Source organism: Lissotriton vulgaris, chromosome 8 (assembly GCF_964263255.1).
Source record: "Lissotriton vulgaris chromosome 8, aLisVul1.2, whole genome shotgun sequence".
NCBI classification, from domain to species: domain Eukaryota; kingdom Metazoa; phylum Chordata; class Amphibia; order Caudata; family Salamandridae; genus Lissotriton; species Lissotriton vulgaris.
In genome coordinates this window covers 1,524,117,556-1,524,142,196 of record NC_141696.1, presented here as the reverse complement: position 1 = coordinate 1,524,142,196, position 24,641 = coordinate 1,524,117,556, and the positions used below count along the sequence as shown (strand labels likewise).

Sequence of the window (24,641 nt, the reverse complement as noted above, 5' to 3'; positions counted from 1 at the left end):
TTCTTAGAGCCATGGAACCTACTAAAGATTGTATTGTGTCTCAAAAAATTTACAAATTGTATTAATCAATCAGTTAGCAAAGGTGACAATGTATATTTCTATAGATTGATAAATGACACTGCCCACAGGTTTTTTTTTTTTTTTTACCAGAAACACTTACCAAGAAAGTTATTACAAAGCAATACAACATTTTAATAAATAAAGATCATTTTCTAAAATAATAAAGAACTCCTTGAGGGAAACGGCGGTCAGTACTGTGAATTGAGAGTGCGCCGCCAATAATCATTCATGGACGTGGATGGAATATTTTGTTTTTGCCCAAGGGAAATAAAGTTAGCATACAAGCACACACAGAAAAATAAAAACTGCTGTTGAAGAAGGGAGCACATAGTAACCCACGTCACTTAATCTCCTTCAAGGGAGAGGTTGTCCCCGATATCACATGATCTGTAGATTTGGCTGACGTTTGATTGAAAAGGAGGCCGGATAGAAGCTCAGAGGCTGGCTGCACCAGGCACAGAACCTTAAAATATATCAATTGTTTAGCGAGAAGACCATGCAGGGAGTGGCAGGCTGTAGAAACATCCATTTATGGAGCCCAGAAAACAAGCTGATCGCCATGTTCCGAAATCGCTGCCCGGAAGCGAGCAGACCTTCCAGCTGTTCTCAACTCTCTGCAGTTTCCTGAGAATTCTTCAAGCTGCAAACCGACTCCTGCACTTCCGTTTTAAGCATGAATCTTTTCTGGATTCACGTGCTGCATACTGATTTTATATCAATATCTTCTATCAGGAGGCAGGGATTGTTAAAGTGTGTATCTGCAAACAAGTGCTTTAACACTCTTTGACCCACCACAGTTTCCTTATTGTCTCGGACGTCCACACAGCACAGTTTTGAGAAGGTGTGTATGGAAGGCCAAGTGGCTGTATGCAGATTTCATTGAAGAATGCATCTCCTAGGTAGGCCAGGGCTGCCCCCTTTATCCTTGTTAAGTGGGCCCTGGACCCCTCAACCAAGGTAACTCCTGATGATTTACGACAGCCTTAAATTGTTCGGACAAGCTATCTCGCAATTGTCCCCTTTGTAGCTGGAGAGCGCTTGCTTATGCAAAAGAGACGAAAAATCGATCCCCCTTCCCGATAGGTTTGTCTTTTGCAAGTAATACATAATTAGTCTCTCATACAGTGTATGTCGGGCTCTCTCCGACTGCAACTTGGACTGTTGGAAGAAAGCATTCAAGTGGACTGCTTGGTTAATATGAAAACGCGATTCGACCTTTGGGATGAACTGTGGATTTGATCTCAACACTACTTCATCATTATGAATTTGGTTATATGGATCTTGTGATGTAGGCGCCTGCATTTCGCTAACTTTCCTGAACACTGTAATAGCTACTAGGAAGAATACGGTTGTCAGAGTTGGTTGATTTGATGTCTGACTCATGCTTGTGTTCAAAAGCTGCTTTCATTGGTTGTGTCAGCAGCAAGTGTACGACCCTCCTAGACCTGGGGCTTCCCTTTCCAGGAAACCCTATGACTGGTGCAGTGAGGAAGAGCACTCGCGTATGCCACTATGGTCATTAAGTAAACAGTTTTTATTTTTTTTCCGAGTTTTATATAGCGTAAACTTGATTCGAAGGTATCGAGTATCAGAGCGATTTACACAGGCAATAGTTGCGTTATACAAGGACACATTCATTTTTGATAGGCGCGGGCAGATTTAGTGATTTGACCAGAATCACAGGATGGTCAGCGTCGTTGCCAAGACTCAAACCCGGTTTCCCAGATCTGAGGTCAACCGCCCTAGCCGTTAGGCCAACTCCTCTCCCCTTTTTCTCTAGCAAACAAGAGAGCTATCAGCTGACTGTAGCATCTTCCACCCAGGCTCTACCAAGGCTTCTTGTTACACCAACGTATTTTCCTCTTCATCTTGTTCCTATAAACACTTTCTTGTGGTAGGCCTCCTGGCCTCCTGAAGTATCTCCATGGACCATGTTTCCTGGTTCAGGGTAGCTGGCACCAGGTGGAACACTTCTTCGTCCTGCATTGTTAGTAGGTTGGGATGTACGGGCAGCTTCATGATCCAGCCCTGGGACATTTGCCCTAGGTCTGAGAACAATACATGTCTGGCCCACTGAGGGACTACTGTGATGAGTGTCATGCGTGGCTGTTTCAGTATTGTACATGATATCAATGGGATAGGTGGTAAAGCGCGTGCAAAAGTCCCTGCCCTTTCTATCCACAGTGTCTTTCTTCCCTGGTGACTTCTGGTGGTGAAATCTGGTGGCGAGGCTATGGCATGTGGCATTTTCCTAGGATGCAAACAGGCCTACGGTTTGGAGACCCCTGCCCTATAGGGTGCTCTCTCACTGTGTGCCTCGATGAATTTTTAAATGTCAGGACCTTCTCCTTGGGATATGGTGGTGTCTTATGTGCTTCTTCGTCACCTCACAATCTGAAGTCCTTAAGGGACAACTGCTCTGGAGAGTGGGCAGCAGAGTAGAAAACATGCCCACACTACAGCCATTACTGTCGCTGAGGTTACACCAGGAACACGCCTTCCCTGAAAGATGCAATAACTACTACAGTCCCTGGTGAAATTTCCATTTCACCAGTTTCAAATGGTTTACACTAGATCGAGCTGTGGTAAATTGGTTAGCTAAATACAGTTGGAACTGGGAAATGGGCCCTTATGCGAGTCATGTTCACTCCAATAGCCTCTACTTCTCCCAGATGGTATATTAGTATTAGCAGACACATTGTAATTATGGTTTTTGATGGACAATTACAGCCCAAGTTAAAAAACAAAGCACCACCTGCCAAAGAACTCACCAAAAAGACATTTGGAACTGGTCAACTGGGATTTCCATTACAGAAGGATGATGGTGGTCTTTGTTCTACCTAACGCAATGTGCTGTAAGAAGGATATCACTGGTGTTAAGGAAGGACACATATCAGCACAGTCACACACTCCGCGACACGGCACATACCTTCAGACGGCCAGAAGATGCTCACTTGCTTAGATGTTTCCTCCTTGCTCTTGGTCCAACTAGCGGCCCCCTCTCTACTCCATGAAGCGACAACGCAGTAATAATTCCCCCGGTCAGAATCCATGGTCCACCGTATCCGTAACGTAAAGCCAGAGACATCAGGTTTGAAGAAAACAATGTCCCCGTTCTGGGCTCGTTCACGGTACTTGTTCTCCACCCGCACCACTGCGTCCTGGTCCATGGTGGCCACCAGCTCCGGGGACGCAACGGCATCTCTGCGCTGCGCGAGTGCGTAGTACCAGGCTACGGAGAAGCGCACACTGCTGGACGACTCGGCAGAAGATACTCTGCAGACCAGTTCTGTGGGTTCTTCTCGGTTCCTAGGGATGGTGGGGCCTTCCAATGACACCTCGTACTTAGGAACTAGAGATACCGGAAACAAAAAAAATACAGAGTGCGGTGAGACTCACTAAAAGACAAAAAGAAAAGCAACAAAAAGGAAGAAGGGGAGAGCACTGGCAGGCAACTGTGAGTAACAAAACACCAACCAAGAAGAAGAAAGGGGTTGGAGGCACTGTGAATAAAGGAGATAAAACAGAAAGACCGCACTAAAAAATAGGTGGGTAGAAGGCAAAAAAGTGCAGGGAAGAGTTAGGAGCAAAAGAAGCCCAGTAAATAGGTGAGAAGGAAAATAATGGGAAGAAGTGAACACTTCAAATTATGGAATACACAAATATAAAAGGAGGTAAGGCAGGAGTTATTCCAGAGAACGCAAAGAAAACATACTTTGTGGTGTAGGGAAAGGAAGCAAGAGCAACAACTTCTTACAGAAAGGATGGCAAATAGGAAGGGGAATAAAAGCAAAGCGGGGACTACTGAAAAATGCAAATGGGAAGAAATTTAGAATAATATGACCAAATGTAATAATAAAGTAGGAGGGATAGTAAGAGGAGTGGAAGTTCAAGAAGTGGACTAAATAGGAAAAAGCGAGCCAAAATCAGATGAAAGAAACAGTGGAAGAAAATTTGAGACAGCAATTGGAATAGAGCAAAAATAGAAAAAAAACAAGAAACAGCATCCCCCTTAGACCTGTGGAGGCTATTGTGATTAAGATTTTTCACTTTTTTCTTGCAAACATATGGCACAAAAATTAAAACAAACATTTGCAAAACCAAAAGGTCTGGACTTTGGGAACTGTTGGCTTTACTAATAGTTTTTAGTAATGCTGTACACCTTGGGAACTCTCAAACATCTACACAGGAGCCACATCGTATTGGTATGCCATACGGCTGAGGGATGCATTGATGCTAGAAGTGGCGGTCAGGGGACATGTGGATGCCAGGTGGCTGTAGGTAGGGTGAAAAATGTACATGGTGCTGACCATTAGTTGTGGAGTTATTCTGTTGGTTTCATTCCATACTGCCTTCTAACTTATACCTCTAGTCTCTAGAAGAGATACAGATTTGTCAATATGGTGCTATGCTGTATCCGAGTGACTGCCCTCTACCGCACACTGAGGTAAGCATTCTCTGCTTGCTATCGCTACCTTTAGCGAGTCAATCGTGAATGAAACTCATCATTCACGATGAGTCAGTTTTAAACAATTTTTGTGTATTTTGGGATGTCCTATGTTGCATATTATGGAGTGATACGTACAAGAAATGAAAATTTAGTATTCACATGTGTCACAAATGTATGTACCTTTGTAATAATTTTTACAGATGTGTTCATACAAAAAAATATATAAAAATAATTATATGTATAATGAAATGTTTTGAAATTTACAAAAAGTTTGATGTTCAAATTAAATGTTATGATATATGTCTAGATAGATTAATACAACAAGGGTGTTGTGGTAATATAGAACCTTAGTGGTCGTTTGATAAATTGAATAGGTCGGCATAGAGGTTCCTTCCCCAATCAGCTTCTTCTTCCCTCCCTCCTCTTGGACCTAAAAGTAATTTAGGGAGGGTCTTTAGTGTGCTAGATAACATCCTACAGCTTTTCCCTTTTCACTCCCAGTACCCAGCAAAATCGTCACAAAAAGGTAAAAACCAAGATCCCTTTAGAAAGAATAAGCAGAAATTTCTCAGAAGACAGAGCCCGATATTTGACATGTCTTTTAAAACGCAGCAAATGTGACGAGATGAAAACAAAATTTAAATGCTTCTCTAGTGCTCAACATTTCTGAACTCCATTATTATTTTGGGGGTGCTCCGCACCCACCACTCCTAAAATAAACAAGCTCATAGATGGAATATTGTTCCTCACAAGCGCGCATGATTGGTGGACTGCTGGTGCCAAAGATAAGTAGAATCGGTGATGCAGAAAGATAGGAAACAAGAACCCTTTTTAGGTTTTGACTGGCCATGCGCTTTGCGCATGTGCCAAAAAACCTCTTGAGTTGTGTGTGTGGGTTTCGGTCGGCCCTCGTCATTGATTGGCTGGCTCCGTAAACGGAGCCTTGCCATTGGACGAGGGGCCTGTCCGTCAATGCCGGACCAGACACGGGGGCGTTCCCGACATTCTTTGGCTTTTGCCGACGTCACGCGACGCCGGGAACGCCCCCGTGTCTGGTCCGGCATTGCCGGCACTGTAGGGCAGGCCCGCTCCCCGCAGACTCCCCACCCCCTGGTCTCTCCCTCTCGGCGCTTCTCGCTCTGCGCGCCTTATTTGTGGGACGATCGCGTTGTTTCTCCAGACGTTTTAGTAGGCTCTGTGTACCTGTGGTCAGCTGATTTCTCCTCTTTTCGAGGACCCGTGGCACAGCGAGGAGTCACGCTTGACTGTCTCTATAAATCTAGTGTCGTTTTTTTCTCTGATTGCTCTGCGAGGCCGGCTTTGATATGATTTGTTTTCTCTTTGCTCGTTTGTTCCCCTCCATAGACCCCAGAGCTGCTGGGGCGGAGCAGAGCGGGTTCGGCTGCGTCTATTCTGGTATCGTGCACTCACCCTAATAGTTGTCCGTGTGACTCGCTAGGCTACGCCATGAAGCGCACTGACCCCGCGTCAGAGAAAGCTGTCGTTCGAACGTAGATGCAGAATTGCGGGAGGGGGCAAACCCCTGCAGCTGCTGCAGGGCACCGGTCCGGCAACAAATGCTCTTCTTATGACGACCACAACCGTCCGGAGGACATCAAGGGCTCCACTCATTAACACCTGGGGTGGTCTTTTAAATTACTAAGGAAAACATGCCGGACTCTGAAGTGGACGAAACTACCCTAATCACGCCCCCCTTTCTGAAGGGGATGTGAAAAATCAACATGGGCCAGTGTATTTTTTCACGCCTAGAAAAAAACAGCCTCCTGAAAGCAGGATGGCCATGTTTTCCCAATTAAAACGTGTTTTAATGATGAGCACGATCGAGATCCCGTTGTTTCTTTCCTCCACACGACTGTCAATTTTGCTCGTTGTGTTCCCGTACAGTGTGTGTAGTTGGCAGCGCCTGCTCGTTTGACATGCAAATGCCACCTTCCTTGTTTTTTCAGTGTGAATGCGAATTGGGCGTAAGGTGCCAACGGCGCGCATTTGTTTATCTGCATATGGCGTGTGCAAAGTGTACTTTTGACTGTGGGTGCTGCTATTAGTCATCCGTACAAGGCATTTATTATTTGTTTTTTTCCACGTACTCCTCCTACGGAGGGCGTACGGTGTGCTGTCTGCTGGGTGAATGTATTACCACCCACTGGCTTAAAGGAGAAGGGATCAGTCTTACTTTCCTGACATGCCTCCGACCATTGCACCCCACGTTTACACGGAGGAGAGGTAAAGATGGCACGCATACAGTCGCCACCCTGATTTACAATTCTTGGGAATGTCCTTTTTTCAAGGACAGTGATTGCCTGTCAACCTTCCAGCCCATTCTGTGCACCCAAACATGTCCTGCAGCCCTCTCCTAGTGCACGCCCCCAATTGTTTGCATTCAATGGCCTTTTTACAGAAGCCCTGTTGCCCCTTTTCTGCCCATTCACCACTTTTTCCCTCACACTGACAGGGCATGAAGACCCTTTTCAGAACTGCCCGGGTTTCCTTTCTGTCCCGCACTAGACAGGCACAAAACAAAAGCACCGCGACGCAGATATAATTGGACTGAATATTAATTAATTAACTGCAGTCCGCCTATAGAATGGCGGTTTCATTTGCAGACGAGGAGCCGGCCTTTCCCATCAGGCAGCTCTTCGTGGCCCCGGTGGCCTTGATGCATCTTTAAACGCCGCGTGCTCTGCGAGCTGCAGCCTGCTCACTCGGATGGAGAAATGGATCTCCGGGTCTCCAAAGCTGCTCTCTGCAGCAGCAGCGAGACTGAGATAGCAACTCTTATTGCAGTGCAGTCACCGGGGCATGGCAGGGCACCGAGGGCACGCCAGGAGCGCCGCGGCACCCAGCACGCCGAATCCTCCAGTACTAAGCAAGCGCCGTGCACATCGTGCATAACCAGGGCTGCCGTAGTACAGCTGAGGGGTGCCACCACTACACTTTTCAGGGTTGGCAGAGAACCTGAGTGCACATTATAGGGGTGCCAGCGCATGTCTCAGGACTGCCATGCACATGCAAAGAATGTCAGCGCCAATAACAGGGCTTTGGTGATGGGCACACCACAGGCTGCCCATCACAGGACTGGCACTTCATATCCCAGGACTGTCCGCGCCGATAAAGTCTTTCAGTGCACGTTCCTGGGCAGATCGGGCACACCCCAGACCTTCTAGTGAAGTGATTCAAATGCACAGCACTGGGCCAAGCGTGCACACCACTCACTGCACATCCCAGACCAGCCAGCGCCCAGCACAGGCCCGCCAGTGCTCATACCTGCGCTACTAGTGCCTATAAGAACTTCCAGTGCACTCCCATGGCCTGACAGTGCACATCTGACGGCACGTTCCAGGGCTTGCAGCGCCTATAGGAGAGCTTCCAGTGCACACCCCGGACTGACAGCAGGGCACATCCTAGAGCAACGCCTGGCAATCACATGGCCTCCGCACCTCCCAGTGCAGCGACCACAGCCCTGCCCTTCCCTGCGCGCGCCCCCTGTGCCCCATGGCTTTGTGAGGTGCAGCCCTTGGTGTAAACTTCCAACAGCCAGCCCGAGCGACTTGTTAAACCGAAACCCGCGAATTAAGAGGCCCGACGATCAGAAGCAGCCCTCTAATTCAACATGACAAATTGCACGTAGACAAAACAAGAACCAGAAACTGATTTATGTTTTTTTTTTTTTTTGCGATGCTCTGAGCAAAGTAATGCAACATGAATTAAACAACCGAATGCGAGCTGTATCATTCGTAACATCCAACTATCGGCTGTGATATAATACCAGCAGGCAGGCATCTTGATTCGCGATCTGTGTCCATCTATGTGTTTAGGGTGAGCGCGGTGGGCGCTGGGGCGCTGCCACCTGGTGAAGCACGCGGAAGTTAGCCGTGTTCCACATCTGCCCACACTCTCCACCGCCACACACCCACACTAAAACACCGGAGCAGCACAAACACGCACACGGAGAAGCACTACTTCAAAATGACGTCCGCTCCACTGGTACACACAACACCCAGATAGAGCAATGCAACAATTCAAACTGCAAACTGAAGCCCACATGCACACAAAAAGATACACACAGGCAATCGCACACTTTAAGAAACGCAGATACACGCATGTAGAGCTAAATTATAGCTACGCACAATTGTGTGCATGGATACATACATACAGATACAAAGTTGCAGAGACATATATGTACACACACAGCTACATACAGATTTGCACACATATGCAAATATTCTTACAGAGATGCATACACAAGTGCATTCACGCAGCTATATATTTATATACACATATATGTATATAAGTATACCAAGTTGTATACACGGATGTATGCAGGCAAAGACACTGCACTAACACAATGTTGTTTACAGAACACTTTCTTCCTGCAGTCGCCTATGTAAATGAACATACAGACCAATCAGCAATTTCTGCTCCTACTATCACCAAAACACACTCACACAGACCCCCCAAACGCGGCCAAAGCTTATACTTTCCTTGTCTTTAAAGTGGAAATGTGTTACCCTTGCCACACAGCAAGCTTTAAACGAGCTTTATTTAGCGCTCATCTCGAGGAAGGAAAATGCTCTAGTTGCTTGTATGGCATTCACAGTCAAAACATGACGCGCGTATTTAAAAAAATATATAAAAGTAGCCCCGCGCCTCGCCGGGGGCAGTGAACGCCATATACACGTTAATACCAGTTCGGGTGTCCCCGCACTGTCAAACGTCCTGAAGTACTCCCAATATTGCACGCTCTCATTTTAGATTGTAAACTCTTTTAATTAAGCAGGCATCGTAATTCCTCCATATGTGCCTCTGTTGCCTGCTTGGGACCCTGTTTTCGTGCCTCTGTTGCCTGCTTGTGACCCTGTGTTCGTGCCTCTGTTGCCTGCTTGTGCCTCTGTTGCCTGCTTGGGACCCTGTTTTCGTGCCACTGTTGCCTGCTTGGGACCCTGTTTTCGTGCCTTTGTTGCCTGCTTGTGGCCCTCTTTACGTACCTCTGTTGCCTGCTTGTGACCCTGTTGCTTGCTTGTGACCCTGTTGCTTGCTTGTGACCCTGTTGCTTGCTTGTGACCCTGTTTTCGTGCCTCTGTTGCCTGCTTGTGACCCTGTTTTCGTGCCTCTGTTGCCTGCTTGTGACCCTGTTTTTGTGCCTCTGTTGCCTGCTTGTGACCCTGTTTTCGTGCCTCTGTTGCCTGCTTGTGACCCTGTTTACGTGCCTCTGTTGCCTGCTTGTGGCCCTCTTTACGTGCCTCTGTTGCCTGCTTGGGACCCTGTTTTCGTGCCTCTGTTGCCTGCTTGGGACCCTGTTTTCGTGCCGCTGTTGCCTGCTTGGGACCCTGTTTTCGTGCCGCTGTTGCCTGCTTGGGACCCTGTTTTCGTGCCTCTGTTGCCTGCTTGTGGCCCTCTTTACGTGCCACTGTTGCTTGCTTGGGACCCTGTTGCTTGCTTGTGACCCTGTTGCTTGCTTGTGACCCTGTTTTCGTGCCTCTGTTGCCTGCTTGGGACCCTCTTTTCGTGCCACTGTTGCCTGCTTGGGACCCTGTTTTCGTGCCTCTGTTGCCTGCTTGGGACCCTGTTTTCGTGCCTCTGTTGCCTGCTTGTGACCCTGTTGCTTGCTTGGGACCCTGTTGCTTGCTTGTGACCCTGTTGCTTGCTTGTGACCCTGTTTTCGTGCCTCTGTTGCCTGCGGGGGGGCTCGCAGCGAGCCCACAGTGTGTGGGGTGGGGCTCGCAGTGTGTGGGGGGCTCTGTGTGGGTGTGTGTGTGGGGGGGCTCTGTGTGGGTGTGTGTGGGGGGCTTTGTGTGGCTGTGTGTGGGGGGGCTCTGTGTGGGTGTGTGTGTGGGGGGGGGGTTTGTGTGTGTTGGGGGGCTCTCTGTGGGTGTTGGTGTGTGTCATTTGCAAGAGATAAAGCTAGTGGCATTGTAAATGACAATGCCATTTATTTATGTAACAAAAAAAACATAAATAAAAATAATGTCAAGAGCAATGCCAATCGCTCTAACTTTAACAAAGGCAAAACCATTGCATTGTAAATGCTTGTTAAAGACATACAGCACATTTACTGCTTTCTGAACTAGCATACGGGACACAGCTGAAAATACATGCACTCTCATGGAGTGCCTCATGAAAAAGACAAGCATTGGCATAGCCAATAGGCCTTGCCTTTGGGACCTTATAAGTGTTTAGTTATCCAGCACAATTTTATCCTTGGTACAACAATATTAAGTGTTGCATGGCTAAACATTCATAAGGTCAAGTCAAGTCACAAAATTTGTATAGCGCACTACATACCCAGAGGGTTTCAAGGCGCTTAGGAAGGGGAGGAGGATTATTTGTCAAATATCCACGTTTTAAGCTGCTTTCTGAACGCTAGGTGATTCTGGGTGAGGCGAAGGTAAGCGGGGAGTGAGTTCCATGTTTTGGCAGCCAGGTATGAAAAGGATCTGCCTCCCATGGTGGTCTTGTTGATGCGGGGTACAGTGGCGAAGGCTTGGCTGGAAGAGCGAAGTTGGCGGGAGGGGGTGTAGAAGGACAGTCGAGAGTTGAGGCAATCTGGTCCGATGTCGTAGAGTGATTTGTGTGCGTGGGTAAGCAGTCGGAAAGTGATCCTCTTATTGACGGGTAGCCAGTGGAGGTCTTTAAGGTGACCAGAGATGTGTTCGTTGCGTGGGATGTCTAATATGAGCCTGGCTGAGGCGTTTTGGATTCGTTGTAGTTTCTTCTGGAGTTTAGCGGTGGTACCTGCGTAGAGGGTGTTTCCGTAGTCCAGTCGGCTCGTGACTAGAGCATGGGTGACTGTTTTCCTTGTTTCGGAGGGGATCCAGCGAAATGTTTTTCTGAGCATGCGAAGAATGTTAAAGCAGGAAGAGGATACGGCGCTGACTTGTCTGTTCATTGAGAGTGAAGAATCCAGGATGACGCCAAGGTTCCGTGCGTGGTCTGTCGGGATGGGTGCATTTCCGAGGGCTTCCGGCCACCAGGAGTCGTCCCATGCAGAGGGGGATTTACCTAAGATGAGGACTTCTGTTTTGTCTGAGTTCAGTTTCAGACGGCTTTGTTTCATCCATTCGGCGACTTCTTTCATTCCTTCGTGTAGGTTAGTTTTGGCGGTGCTGGGGTCCTTGGTGAGAGATAGGATCAGTTGAGTGTCATCCGCGTAAGAGATGATGTTGAGGTTGTGTTGGCGGGCGATGGTCGCGAGGGGGCTCATGTATACGTTGAAGAGGGTGGGACTGAGTGAGGATCCTTGTGGTACGCCGCAGATGATTTCAGAGGCCTCGGACTTGAATGGTGGGAGGCGGACTCTCTGGGTTCGTCCGGTGAGGAACGAGGTGATCCATTCCAATGCTTTTCCTTGGATTCCGATGTTTCTGAGGCGATGTAAAAGGGTGCTGTGGCAGACTGTGTCGAAGGCTGCAGAGAGGTCGAGGAGGATGAGGGCGACTGTGTCTCCATTGTCCAGTAGAGTTCGAATGTCGTCTGTTGCTGCGATGAGGGCGGTCTCAGTGCTGTGTTTGGCTCGGAAGCCAGATTGTGAGGGGTCGAGTGATTTGTTGGCTTCGAGGAAGGCGGCGAGCTGGTTGTTGACAGCTTTCTCGATGACTTTGGCCGGGAATGGAAGAAGCGAGATGGGGCGGTAGTTTTTGAGTTCGGTGGGGTCTGCTGTTGGTTTTTTCAGAAGGGCAGTGAGTTCGGCGTGTTTCCAGTCTTCCGGGAAGGTGGCGGAGTTGAGGGAGCAGTTGATGACGTCTCGGAGGTGCGGTGCTATGACGGAGTCTGCTTTGTTGAAGATGTGGTGAGGGCATGGGTCTGTGGGGGAACCAGAGTGGATGGAATTCATCAGGCGGATGGTGTCCTCAGTGGAGATTGGGTTCCAGGCGTTAAGGGTGTTAACGGGGGGAAGATGGTCAGCAGATGGTGGGTTGGCTTCCGGGTTGGTTGTCAAAGCTGTTGTGGATGTCAGCAATCTTGTTGTGGAAAAAAGAGGCTAGGGAATCGCAGAGGGTTTGAGAGGGGGTGATGTCGTTGGAGTTGGCCGAGGGGTTGGAAAATTCCTTGACGATGTTGAAAAGTTCCTTGCTGTTGTGGGCGTTGTTGTCAAGTCGATCCTTGAATGCTGTTTTCTTGGCTTTTCGGATCAGTTGGTGGCGAGTACGGATGGCGCTTTTGAAGGCGTCTTTGTTGTTGGTGGATGGGTCTTTTTTCCAGGCCTTTTCAAGGGAGCGGCACAGTTTCTTGGAATTCTTGAGGTCATCGTTGAACCATGAGGCCTTCTTGTTGCCAAGTTTGTGTTGACGTTTTTTCAGTGGTGCTAAGGTGTCGGCGGTGTTGGATAACCAAAGGGTGAGGTTGGAGGCGGCTTCGTTGGCGTTAGAAGAGAGGGCTGGGGAGGTTTGAAGGAGCGATGTGGAAATCTGCTCCGTGGTGATTTTGTTCCAGTTTCTCTGTAGAGTTGGTTGGAGGTGGATGATGGGTTTAGGCTTGTTGTAGGTGAAGTGAACGCAGCTGTGGTCAGTCCAGAGGAGATCCGTAGTGTGGCTGAAGGAGACATGGTTGCTGGAGGTGAAGATGGGGTCGAGTGTGTGACCTGCGATGTGGGTGGGGGAAGTGACCAGTTGTTTAAGTCCGAGGTTGGCGAGGTTGTCCAAGAGGGTGGCGGTGTTGCGGTCGTTGATCTTTTCAAGGTGGAAGTTGAGGTCTCCCAGAAGGATGTAGTCTTTGGAGGGAAGCGCGTGAGGGGTGATGAAGTCCGTGATGTCTTCACTGAATTTTGCGCGGGGTCCTGGTGGTCTGTAGAGGAGGGTGCCTCTGAGTGTGGTCTTGGGGTCGATGTGGATCTGGAATTGAAGGTGTTCAGAGTTGGCGAGGTTGACGTCAGAGCTGGTTGAGATGCGGATTGATTTCTTATGGACGATAGCGATTCCACCTCCTGTATGGTCGGTGCGGTCCTTGCGTGTGATCTTATAGTCATCAGGGATAGCGATGGCGATGTCGGGGGCGGAGGAAGCGTTCATCCATGTTTCCGTTAGGAAGGCGACGTCAGGAGAGATGGTGTCTAGAAGGTTCCAAAGGTCAATGGCGTGCCTGTGGACCGAGCGGGTGTTGAGAAGGATGCATTCTAGGTGGTTGGGGTCGGGAATCTGTGATGTGGTCGTGGCGGAGAAGTTGTCGGTCCCGATAAATTTGCAGGAGAGGCAAGAGAACGGTCCATGGGTGCGTCCAGGAGCGGCTTGGACGCAGTTGGGGGCGCGGCCGGGGTTAAGGGCTAGGAGGGTGGCGGCATCGTAGGTAATGCGGGAGGGCTGAGCAGCACGAGGGGCAGGGGGTCTGGCGCTGGGCGCGGTCCAGGCGCGGACGGGCGTAGACGGGCTTACCTTTGGCGCACCTTCGGCGCGGGTTGGGCGCGATCGCTGCGCGTAAACGCTGCGCGCGGGAGCTCCTGTCATATATGGAGAGTGGAGGGGGAGGGGCGAGGGCTGTTCAGCTGGGAGGCGGGGCGGGCTCACGAGGACGCAGACCTCGGACCACAATCAAAATAAACAAAATGGCAGCGGGGGGGAGGGTAGAGCACAGCGCCGGCGGTAAACGCGCACTGAAGTGCAATAGGTATCAGCAGACAGGCTTTACAATGCAAAGCGAGGCGAAGCAGCGCACAGTGCCTACAGTGAACACAAGCTAAAACAATGCTGTGCAAATGAAATTACAAGTGAGGCGAAGCAGCGTCCAGCGCACTACGGCAAATGAAATTACAAGTGAGGCGAAGCAGCGCCCAGCGCACTACGATCAGGACAGACTTAGCTGGGATTCCACAGAGATGCAGCACAACGCAGGACTCGCCAGGGAGGCTGGGGAGCGACCTCTCAGCAACAAGCACTGAGGGGATCACAGCGCTTCCAGGAATAGGAGCGCTGTAACTTTTACAGGAGCCCCTGTGACATTGCGCCTCTTCAAAATTTATCTTGAGTCTGGTGTAATACTTCTTGCCCCTATTCCGGTCTTTTCGCACCAAATGCATCCTCAAATGTCCCCTATACAGCCGGGGTTGACACTCCTATTACCCCTGCCCTCCAGTGACACTTTACCTGTAACAGGTGGTGGTGGTGGACGTGGTAATGGTGGACGTGGTGGTAGTGGACGTGGTGGATGTGGACGTGTTGGTGGAAGTGGTGTTAGATGTGCTGGTGGATGTGGTGGACGTGGTGGATGTGTTGGTGGTGGTGGATGTGTTAATGGTGGTGGATGTGGATGTGTTGGTGGTGGATGTGGATGTGTTGGTAGTGGATGTGGACGTGGTGGTGGATGTGGTGGGGATGTGGTGGGGATGTGGTGGGGATGTGGAGGGGACGTGGTGGTGGTGGTGGTGGCCATGGTGGTGTTGGTGGACATGATGGACGTGTTGGTGGTGGACGAGTTGGTGGTGGACGAGTTGGTGGTAGTGGATGTGGTGGCAGTGGAAGTGGTGGTGGTGGTGGTGGAAGTGGTGGAAGTGGTGGAGGTGGTAGGTGTGCTGGTGGATGTGGTGGTGGGCGTGGTGCTGGTAGTGGATGTGGTGGTAGAAGTGGTGTTGGTGGTAGACATGCTGGTGGTGGTGGACGTAGTGGTGGTGGTGGACATGGTGGTAGTGGACGTGGTAGTGGTGGATGTGGTGGTGGGGAACGTAGTGGTGGTGGATGTGTATGTGGTGGTGGACGTGGTGGTGGAGGAGAACGTGGTGGTGGAGGACGTGGTGAAGGACATGGTGGTGATGGATGTGGTGGTGGAGGACATGGTGGATGTGGTGTGGACGTGATGGAAGTGGTGTTGGTGGAAGTGCTGTTAGTGGTAGACATGCTTGTGGAAGTGGTGGTGGACGTGGTGGCGGACGTGGTGGTGGTAGTGGAAGTGGTGTTGGTGGTAGACATGCTGGTGGATGTGGTGGTGGTGGAAGTGGTGGATGTGGTGGTGGTGGATGTGGTGGATGTGGAGGTAGTGGTGGATGTGTTTCTGGTCGTGGACGTGGTGGTGGAGGACGTGGTGGGGATGTGGTGGTGGTGGACATGGTGGTGGACGTAGTGGTGGAAGAGAACGTGGTGGTGGTGGAGGAGGAGACCGTGGTGGTGGAGGAGGAGTAGAACGTGGTGGTGGTGGTGGACGTGGAGGTGGAGGACGTGGTGGTGGTGGAGGACATGGTGGTGGTGGACATGGTGGTGGTGGTGGACATGGTGGTGGTGGATGTGGTGGATGTGGATGTGGTGGTGGTGGTGGTGGGCGAGGAGGTGGTGGGCGAGGAGGTGGTGTGCGAGGTGGTGGTGTGCGAGGTGGTGGTGTGCGAGGTGGTGGTGTGCGAGGTGGTGGTGGGCGAGGTGGTGGTGGGCGAGGTGGTGGTGGGCGAGGTGGTGGTGGGCGAGGTGGTGGATGTGGTGGTGGATGTGGTAGTGGATGTGGTGGCGGATGTGAGGGTGGGGGATATGGTGGTGGACATGGAAGTGATGGAGGATGTGGTGTATGTGGTGGTGGTGTATGTGATAGTGGTGAATGTGGTGGTGGATGTGGTGTTGGACATGGTGGATGTGGTGGTGGACATGGTGGTGGTGGACATGGTGGTGGTGGTGGTGGACATGGTGGTGGTGGTGGACATGGGTGGTGGTGAACATGATGGTGGATGTGGTGGCGGTTTGGAAAAGGACAGCACTCACGAGCAAGCACCTACAGCACCCGGAGGGCAAGAGAGATAAATATCACTCAGAAAGGCAGTGACTCCACGGCCGGCCCAGGCTTTGTGTACAGGTGATAGAAATTACGGACGAAGAAAGCAAGATTTAGCACCAGCCAACTGAATGTTAGTGCCATAAGAAGGATTATTTTGAAAAGCTGAAGGACATCCAGCCTTCTAAGTTTAAACAATTTCCAAAATCTAGGTGTGGCGAGGAAGTGGGAGCTGAGGAAAGTACTATACATTTAAGTGAAGTCTCTAACCACTCACCTGGACTTGCTGTTCTGCTTTCAACTTTGCTGTGCGAGGGAACTGCCCTATGCTGATTGTCTCCTGTCTTGTGCAAACGATCATCTTTCAGCGCTCCGTGGTGCCGCCTCCCCTGGACTCGCTGGTGTGAGCGAGAGCTGCAGTCGGCACGCTCTGTTCCACGCTCCCAGCTTGAGTCCTTAGGGTCGAGGCCAGGGCGCAACAACAACACACTCAGCCCGGGGGACTGCGAGGACCAGAAATCCCAGCTCGGGTCAGCTGGTTCCTCTTCCCCCAGGCGACACGCCCACGGACACGCCCACCGGCGAAGCAGGCATTTAACTTCGTTAAATGCCAAAAAAGGAACTAGGTCTCCTAAAACACAAGATGCAAGTTCACAAACATCTGACGTGATAATAATAGAGACTAAAACTAATGAATTAAGAAAAAAGAAAAAATCTCCTATAACCTACTCTCTCAAGAAACTGTTCAGAGAAGACATAGAAAACATCACCGAAAATAACATTAAACAATATCCCATTTTTTCCAACAAAGAAATCGACACCGGTCCAAGTCCGATAGCTCGTGACAATAAAGTAGATTCAACGAGAGTTATCAATGGACAGGAATCAAATCAGACGGGAAAGACCAAAAATAATAACGGCCAATAAGAAAAAATGGGAAAGAAAAAGAGAAGAAAGCCTCTGAGAAGAATTCAGAAGAAAAAAGGGAATAAGCTTAAATTTCAAAAACATACTTTTTCAAACTTAGTGAACTCCCCAGCAACTCAAATAACACCGCTGGTGAAATCTTTGAACCCAAAAGCAGAAGAATACTGTCCGACCATAGTAAAAAGACCAACAGGGCAAAAAAACAAGGATACAAAAGAACTACAAGACTATAAATTACAGCAGTGGGATGGAACTCTATCAAAACACATAATAATAGAAGAACTCTTTCCCACAGACAATATGCCGTTCAATCGCGGTAGAATAATTAATCTATTACAAGAAATACCATCCCTGAACTCTCTGACAAGTAAAGAAATTGACCTAGAACGCTTTCCGAAAAAAGAAAATGACAAATTAGTACAAGTGTCATTCTTTTCCCCAGTTTTCCCTGGAATAATTATAAGAGAGAAGGAAATTCTACACAAGAATGGCTATGACGTAATCTCAATACCAGAACTTAAAACAAATCTACAAAATAAAGCTGCAATTAGACAAACTCATACTAATGACAATTTCAGTTCAGAATGGGGAGAATCTGTATCAAACAATATGAGAAAAGACACACTAAAAATACAAGTAATGCATGGTGAAAGGTCAGTATGGTCCCGGGACACAGATCTAAGTAATAAAGTGAATTCTCTAAAATCTTGGGCATGGCTATCAGAAGCTTTAAACAGCAAAAAAATGGATAAACCACAACAACATCTGGTTTAGCAAAGGTTTGAAGCTATTGTCATGGAATCTGGCCGGGAAAACCACCAAAAAAATGAAAGATGCAACTAAAGATCATCCAGATATTCTTGCCCTGCAGGAAACATGGTCAACCACTCCCTTCACACAAAAAGGATATTATGTCTATGAAACTTCAGCAAAAAAATCCAAAAGGGGTCATGCGAAGGGAGGTTTGGCAATCTTGTTGAAAGAAGAATATTCTTGGTCACAAGAAATAATTGACACACATTCAGAAAACCTGCAATGTATCAAAGTACTATTTAAAACACAATCATCAGCTATTCACAAGAAAACACTACTTTTTAACATTTATGCTCCACCCAGTAATAAATATGACCCATTATTTGACCACCTATTAGAGACCATTACTAACATCCTCGAAGATCAACTTCATTTGCCATATATCATAATGGGTGACTTAAATGCTAAAATCTCAAATAGTGAAATTAAGAAATGGGCTCTATTATTTAAGGAGGAATCTCTGGAAATATCACTCCCACAATTTCCAAAAGGAGCTAAATCAGACAAAAGAGGAAGCTCATTATTATCATTCCTTCCTAGTATAAATGGGATAATACTAAACGGAAATATCAACGGAGATAAACCAGCATCATACACCAGGCAGGGTAATGGAATTCCTTCTATTCTTGATTACTTCATATGTGGGAATGAAGAAAAGGAACAAATCACTCAACTGTCCATTAAATTTAATGAGGAAAGTGATCATGCACTCCTACATTTAACAACCCTCTGGATGGCACAGACTACTTTTCAGAATGAGCCAATATTCAACAAACCTAAAATGGAAGTAAATATAGTCCAGCGTCGGATTTACTGGGGTGCCGAAAATCTGGACTATCTGAACATTTTAATTTCACAAACTCAACTGTTAACTACTATTTACTCAGATGACCCCATAAAGAACTTCGAATATATAATGTATGAACTTAAGCATGCCATACAAAGTAAATTAAAACAGGATAGACCAATACAAAGAAAATGTGCCAGTAGGAACAAAAACTGGAATCAGCCAACTATAAAAAAACTCAATAGGTTGATTCGAGCCCAGTATTTGAGTTACTCGTCAGTAAATAGAGTGGAAATTAACAGACTAAAGAACCAAATACGAAGAGAAAAAGCTAAACAGGAAAAATTGAAGCAGGACTTTAACTGGATTGACATCCAACTAGCAGTCAAGCAATGTAACCAACGTAAATATTGGTCTTTGATAGCGAAAATGACCGGAACCAAAAAGAAGTTAGAAGCAATCCCTGTTTCAGAGGAAGACTGGGGCATTTACTTAGGCGACTTATATAAATCTAATCTGAAAACAATGGTGAGAAAGGACGTTGAACGAGATATGGAAATCAAAGACACTAAACTCACCAAGACCTCGGCATTGTCTATTGCCACGAACATCAAAAAGGCAAGAAGTACGGGCGCATCCGGCCCTGATCAGATTCCTATCAAGGTTTACCAAGCTGACCATAAAGCATGGGGCCAGATGCTCTCGCCATTATTTAATTATATATTTGATTCTGGGAAAATTCCAAACTCCTGGAAAGGAAGCATAATAATTCCAATATATAAAAAAGGAAAAAGGAGTATAGCCGGAAACTACAGACAAATAGCTCTTATGGATGCTGGCGGTAAGATCTTCGCTGCAGAAATATTGGACAGGCTGATATCTTGGGCATTTACGCTGGGACTAATTCCCATGTTTCAGGCTGGGTTCCGACCGAATCACTCAGTTACGGACAATATAGCAACCTTTCAAACAATTCTAGACAAATATGTAACTGGAAAATCTCAATCAATATATGCAGCGTTTATAGATTACTCTACTGCCTTTGACCGAGTGGATAGACCGACCCTGTGGACAAAATTAAGAAAGATGGGTATCCCGGAGCCTCTATTACAACTAATAGTGAACCTGCATAGTAACACCTGGTGCCGAGTTCAAATGGGGAGTGATAAGGGCTTGTCAAAGATAATACGGACATCCAATGGCTTAAAACAAGGGTGTCTCTTGGCCCCGATCTTATTCTCTCTATACTTAAGCGACCTACCGTCGCATTTACAACAAGGGCTATGTACTCCTCCGAAGATTGCCACTCAGCACATACATGCCTTGCTGTATGCGGACGATATAGTTATGTTCGATTTAACGCCTTTTGGACTTCATAGTCTTCTAGATATCTTATACAACTACTCTAAAGAACATTTTTTAATTCCAAATATAAGTAAAACCAAAGTAGTTGCATTTTCAAAAAAGAAAAAAGGTGTGAGGTACCAATGGAAACTGGGAGGAGAGACGCTGGAGCAGACACAGGAATATACCTATCTTGGTAGAATTTTTTCGCATAATATGTGTAACAACAAACAAATTAACCATTTAAAAAGGAAAAGTGATCTACATGCTGGGGCCATGTCACGCCTGTACACGGCCACTGGAAGCAGGCATTTTTCGGCACTAATAAAAATCTATAGAGCTAAGATTCCCCCGGTTCTGTCATATGCCTCTGAATATATTCCCTTAAAACAATGGAGTTATATGGACTTAAATGAAGGCAAAATACTAAAAAAAAACTGAAAGTTTCTAATTCTACACCTGTACAGGCGCTAAGACTGGAATGTATGATCACAAGCGCATACGCGGCAGCAGTAGCAAGCATCATCAGGTGGGCCTATAACCTTCTCCATTCAAAAGAGGGTACTCTACGACATCTGTTAAAAGTCGAGACATTTAGTAATGACTCCACTCATTTTATTTTCTACAAAAATATGGGAGAGGCCTTTCGTTTAGCAAAAATCAGTTTAGAAATGCTGTCATTATGGACACCTGTACAACTCAAACTCTTTCTAAAAAACTTTTCCCCCAAATTGAGTTATGAGCTTGATCACTCCCACTGTACTAAACTATCTATGTACAAGACTTATGCTGACTCTCAAGAATATAAGCAAAAACAGCCGTATTTGGAATATACTCTTACACACGGCGCAAGGCGCACAATCATGATGTTGCGCTTGGGTATACTTCCCGTATTATCCTTTACCTCTTCCTGGAGACAAGACAGTTCCTCGCAATGTAACCTGTGTCAGGGGGGTAAACAGAATCTTGAGCACCTGCTCTTTATATGCCCAAACAACAATGTTGTTAATGCAAGGTTAACATGTTTAGAGCCCATCTATCGTTCCTGCAGGATTGTCAATGCAAAAGATTTTATTTCTTTATGTGTTAAGCCACCTAACGAATATGTCTGCTATAGAATTTCTAAGTTTATGAAAATTTCACTGAAAATGTATTAATTTGTATGTAAAACTAAATGTATATTTTTTAAACAATTTTGTGGTCCTCAAAAGAGTACCGAAACAAAATAAAAAACTTTGACTTTGGTGGTGGTTGACATGGTGGTGGTGGACATGGTGGTGGTGGTGGATGTGGTGGTGGTGGACGTGGTGGTGGTGGTGGTGGGCGAGGTGGTGGTGGGCGAGGTGGTGGTGGGCGAGGTGGTGGTGGGCGAGGTGGTGGTGGATGTGGTGGACATGGTGGATGTGGTGGACATGGTGAATGTGGTGGACATGGTGAATGTGTTGGACATGGTGAATGTGTTGGACATGGTGGATGTGGTGGATGTGGTGGTGGATGTGGTGGTGGTGGACGTGGTGGTGGTGGACGTGGTGGTGGTGGACGTGGTGGTGGTGGACGTGGTGGTGGTGGTGGACGTGGTGGTGGTGGACGTGGTGGTGGTGGACGTGGTGGTGGTGGACGTAGTGGTGGATGTGGTGGGGGACATGCTGGTGGATGTGGTAGTGGTGGACGTGGTGGTGGTGGATGTGTTGGTGGTGGATGTGGACGTGGTGGGGATGTGGTGGTGGTGGCCATGATGGTGTTGGTGGACGAGTTGGTGGTAGTGAATGTAGTGGATGTGGTGATGGAAGTGGTGTTGGTGGAAGTGGTGTTGGTGGAAGTGGTGTTGGTGGTAGACGTGCTGGTGGAAGTGGTGTTGGTGGTAGACGTGCTGGTGGAAGTGGTGTTGGTGGTGGTGGACTTGGTGGTGGATAGGGTGGTGGTGGATGTGTTAAGATTGAGATTCCTTAAATGCAATGCATGAAAGTTTGAAAAATAGCGAATTCGCTAATTGGGCACGCAAATTACCACAAAGTACAACTTCATGGTAATTTGCTAAAACTTTGAAAAATGCACTAAAGTGCATTTTTCAAGGTTTCATGTGTGCGCAACATATGTGCACAGATCAATTTCAGGGGTGCAACAGGGTGTTCTTTGGACACCCCTGCACCCTTGAAATCGCAATCTCAATTTGCGAATCGCTAATTGCGATTCGCAAATTGAGATTGTCTTCCCATTCATTCCTATGGGCCACTAGGCCTCTAGGCCCATAGGGATGAATGGGGAGGTATTTCTTAATTGCGACTCGCAATTTGCGCGTCGCAATTAAGGAATTCTAAGAAATCGCTATTTTTATGCGATTTCTTCATGCATAGCATTTTGCTATTCCTTATTAGCGAATCCTTATTTTTCGCTAATAAGGAATCGCAAAATGGATGCTTGATGCATCTGGCTGAATATGACTAAAAATGGGAAAAAATTTAAATTCGATTTTGACAATGTTGTAGTGAAAAATGTAATTACTCCTCCATGTGGCCAAGGGAGACGTAAGAGCAGAGGAGAGATAAAGAGAGAGACAGAGCCAAAAAGAAAAATAAGAGATGTAGTGGGGAGTAGAGACTAACGGGAGAGGGGGAAAGGGAAGAGGGAGAAATGATTGATGAGAGAAGATAGGAAAAGAGGCGAGAGGGGTGACAATTATAGATAAACACAATGAGGGAAGGAGACGGAGGGAGACAGAGGGCAACAGACAGAGGGAGTAAGACAGGGAAGGGGGCGACAGAGGGAGGGAGAAAGATAGAGGGAGATACAGGGTGGGATACAGACGGAGACAGAGAGAGAGAGAAAGAGAGTGAGACAGAGAGAGAGGGAGACCGAGAGGGGGGGGAGACCGAGAGGGGGGGGAGACCAAGAGGGGGGGGGGGGAGGAGACCAAGAGGGGGGGGGGGGGAGGAGACCGAGAGGGGGGGGGGAGGAGACCGAGAGGGGGGGGGGAGGAGACCGAGAAGGGGGGGGGGGGAGACCGAGAGGGGGGGGGAGACCGAGAGGGGGGGGGGGGAGACCGAGAGGGAGGGAGACCGAGAGAGAGGGAGACCGAGAGAGAGGGAGACCGAGAGAGAGGGAGACCGAGAGAGAGGGAGACCGAGAGAGAGGGAGACCGAGAGAGAGGGAGACCGAGAGAGAGGGAGACCGAGAGAGAGGGAGACCGAGAGAGAGGGAGACCGAGAGAGAGGGAGACCGAGAGAGAGGGAGACCGAGAGAGAGGGAGACCGAGAGAGAGGGAGACCGAGAGAGAGGGAGACAGACAGGGAGGGAGACAGACAGGGAGGGAGACAGACAGGGAGGGAGACAGACAGGGAGGGAGACAGACAGGGAGGGAGACAGACAGGGAGGGAGACAGACAGGAGGGAGACAGACAGGGAGGGAGACAGACAGACAGGGAGGGAGACAGACAGGGAGGGGAGACAGACAGACAGGGAGGGAGACAGACAGGGAGGGAGACAGACAGGGAGGGAGACAGACAGGGAGGGAGACAGACAGGGAGGGGAGACAGACAGGGAGGGAGACAGACAGGGAGGGAGACAGACAGGGAGGGAGACAGATAGGGAGGGAGACAGATAGGGAGGGGAGGACAGATAGGGAGGGAGACAGATAGGGAGGGAGACCAAGGGAGGGAGACCAAGGGAGGGAGACCAAGGGAGGGAGACCAAGGGAGGGAGACCAAGGGAGGGAGACCAAGGGAGGGAGACCGAGACAGACAGAGGGAGATAGAGAGAGAGAGGGAGACAGATAGGCGGGAGAGAGAGGGTGGGCGACAGAAGGAGGAAGACAGAGGGTGACAAACAGAGGTAGGGGGGTGACAGAGGAGGGAGACAGACAGGGAGACAGAGGGACACAGACAGAGACAGACAGAGGGAGGGAGACAGAGAGAGAGGGAAAGACGGAGACAGAGAGAGAGGGAGACAGAGAGAGAGAGGTAGACAGAGAGAGGGAGACAGAGGGAGGGAGGCAGAGGGAGGCAGAGGGAGGGAGACAGAGGGAGACAGAGAGAGAGGGAGGGAGACAGAGGGAGGGAGGCAGAGGGAGGGAGGCAGGGGGAGGGAGGCAGGGGGACAGAAACTGAGGGAGGGAGACAGAGAGAGAGAGAGAGCGGGGGAGAGCGAGAGAGAGAGGGAGACAGAGAGGGAGGGAGAAAGAGAGGGAGGGAGGGAGGGAGACAGAGACAGATAGAGAGAGACAGACAGATGGAGGCAGAGACAGGGGACAGGGGAAGACAGGCAGAGAGACAGACGGAGAGGAGACAGAGGGAGGGAAATAGGGACAGACAGAGAGACCGAGGGAGACGGAGGGAGAGAGAGGGGTAGGGAACAGAGGGTGACAGAGGGAGACTAAGAGGGAGACAGAGAGAGGAGAGAGAACGACAGAGGGAGGGAGACCGAGGGAGGGAGACCGAGGGAGGGAGACCGAGGGAGGGAGACCGAGGGAGGGAGACCGAGGGAGGGAGACCGAGGGAGGAGACCGAGGGAGGGAGACCGAGGGGAGGGAGACCGAGGGATGGAGACCGAGGGATGGAGTTAGAGGGAT

The 24,641-nt window shown here is 48.7% G+C and overlaps 1 protein-coding gene across 1 annotated transcript in view; it reads right to left on the bottom strand.

The window, feature by feature from the left end:
• Positions 1 to 24,641, bottom strand: part of PTGFRN (prostaglandin F2 receptor inhibitor) — a 376,964-nt gene that overhangs the window by 97,431 nt on the left and 254,892 nt on the right. The window contains exon 5 of the mRNA XM_086935651.1: positions 2,990 to 3,412. Within this exon, the coding sequence (XP_086791777.1) occupies positions 2,990 to 3,412 (423 nt within the window). The remainder of the gene's footprint in view (positions 1 to 2,989; positions 3,413 to 24,641) is intronic.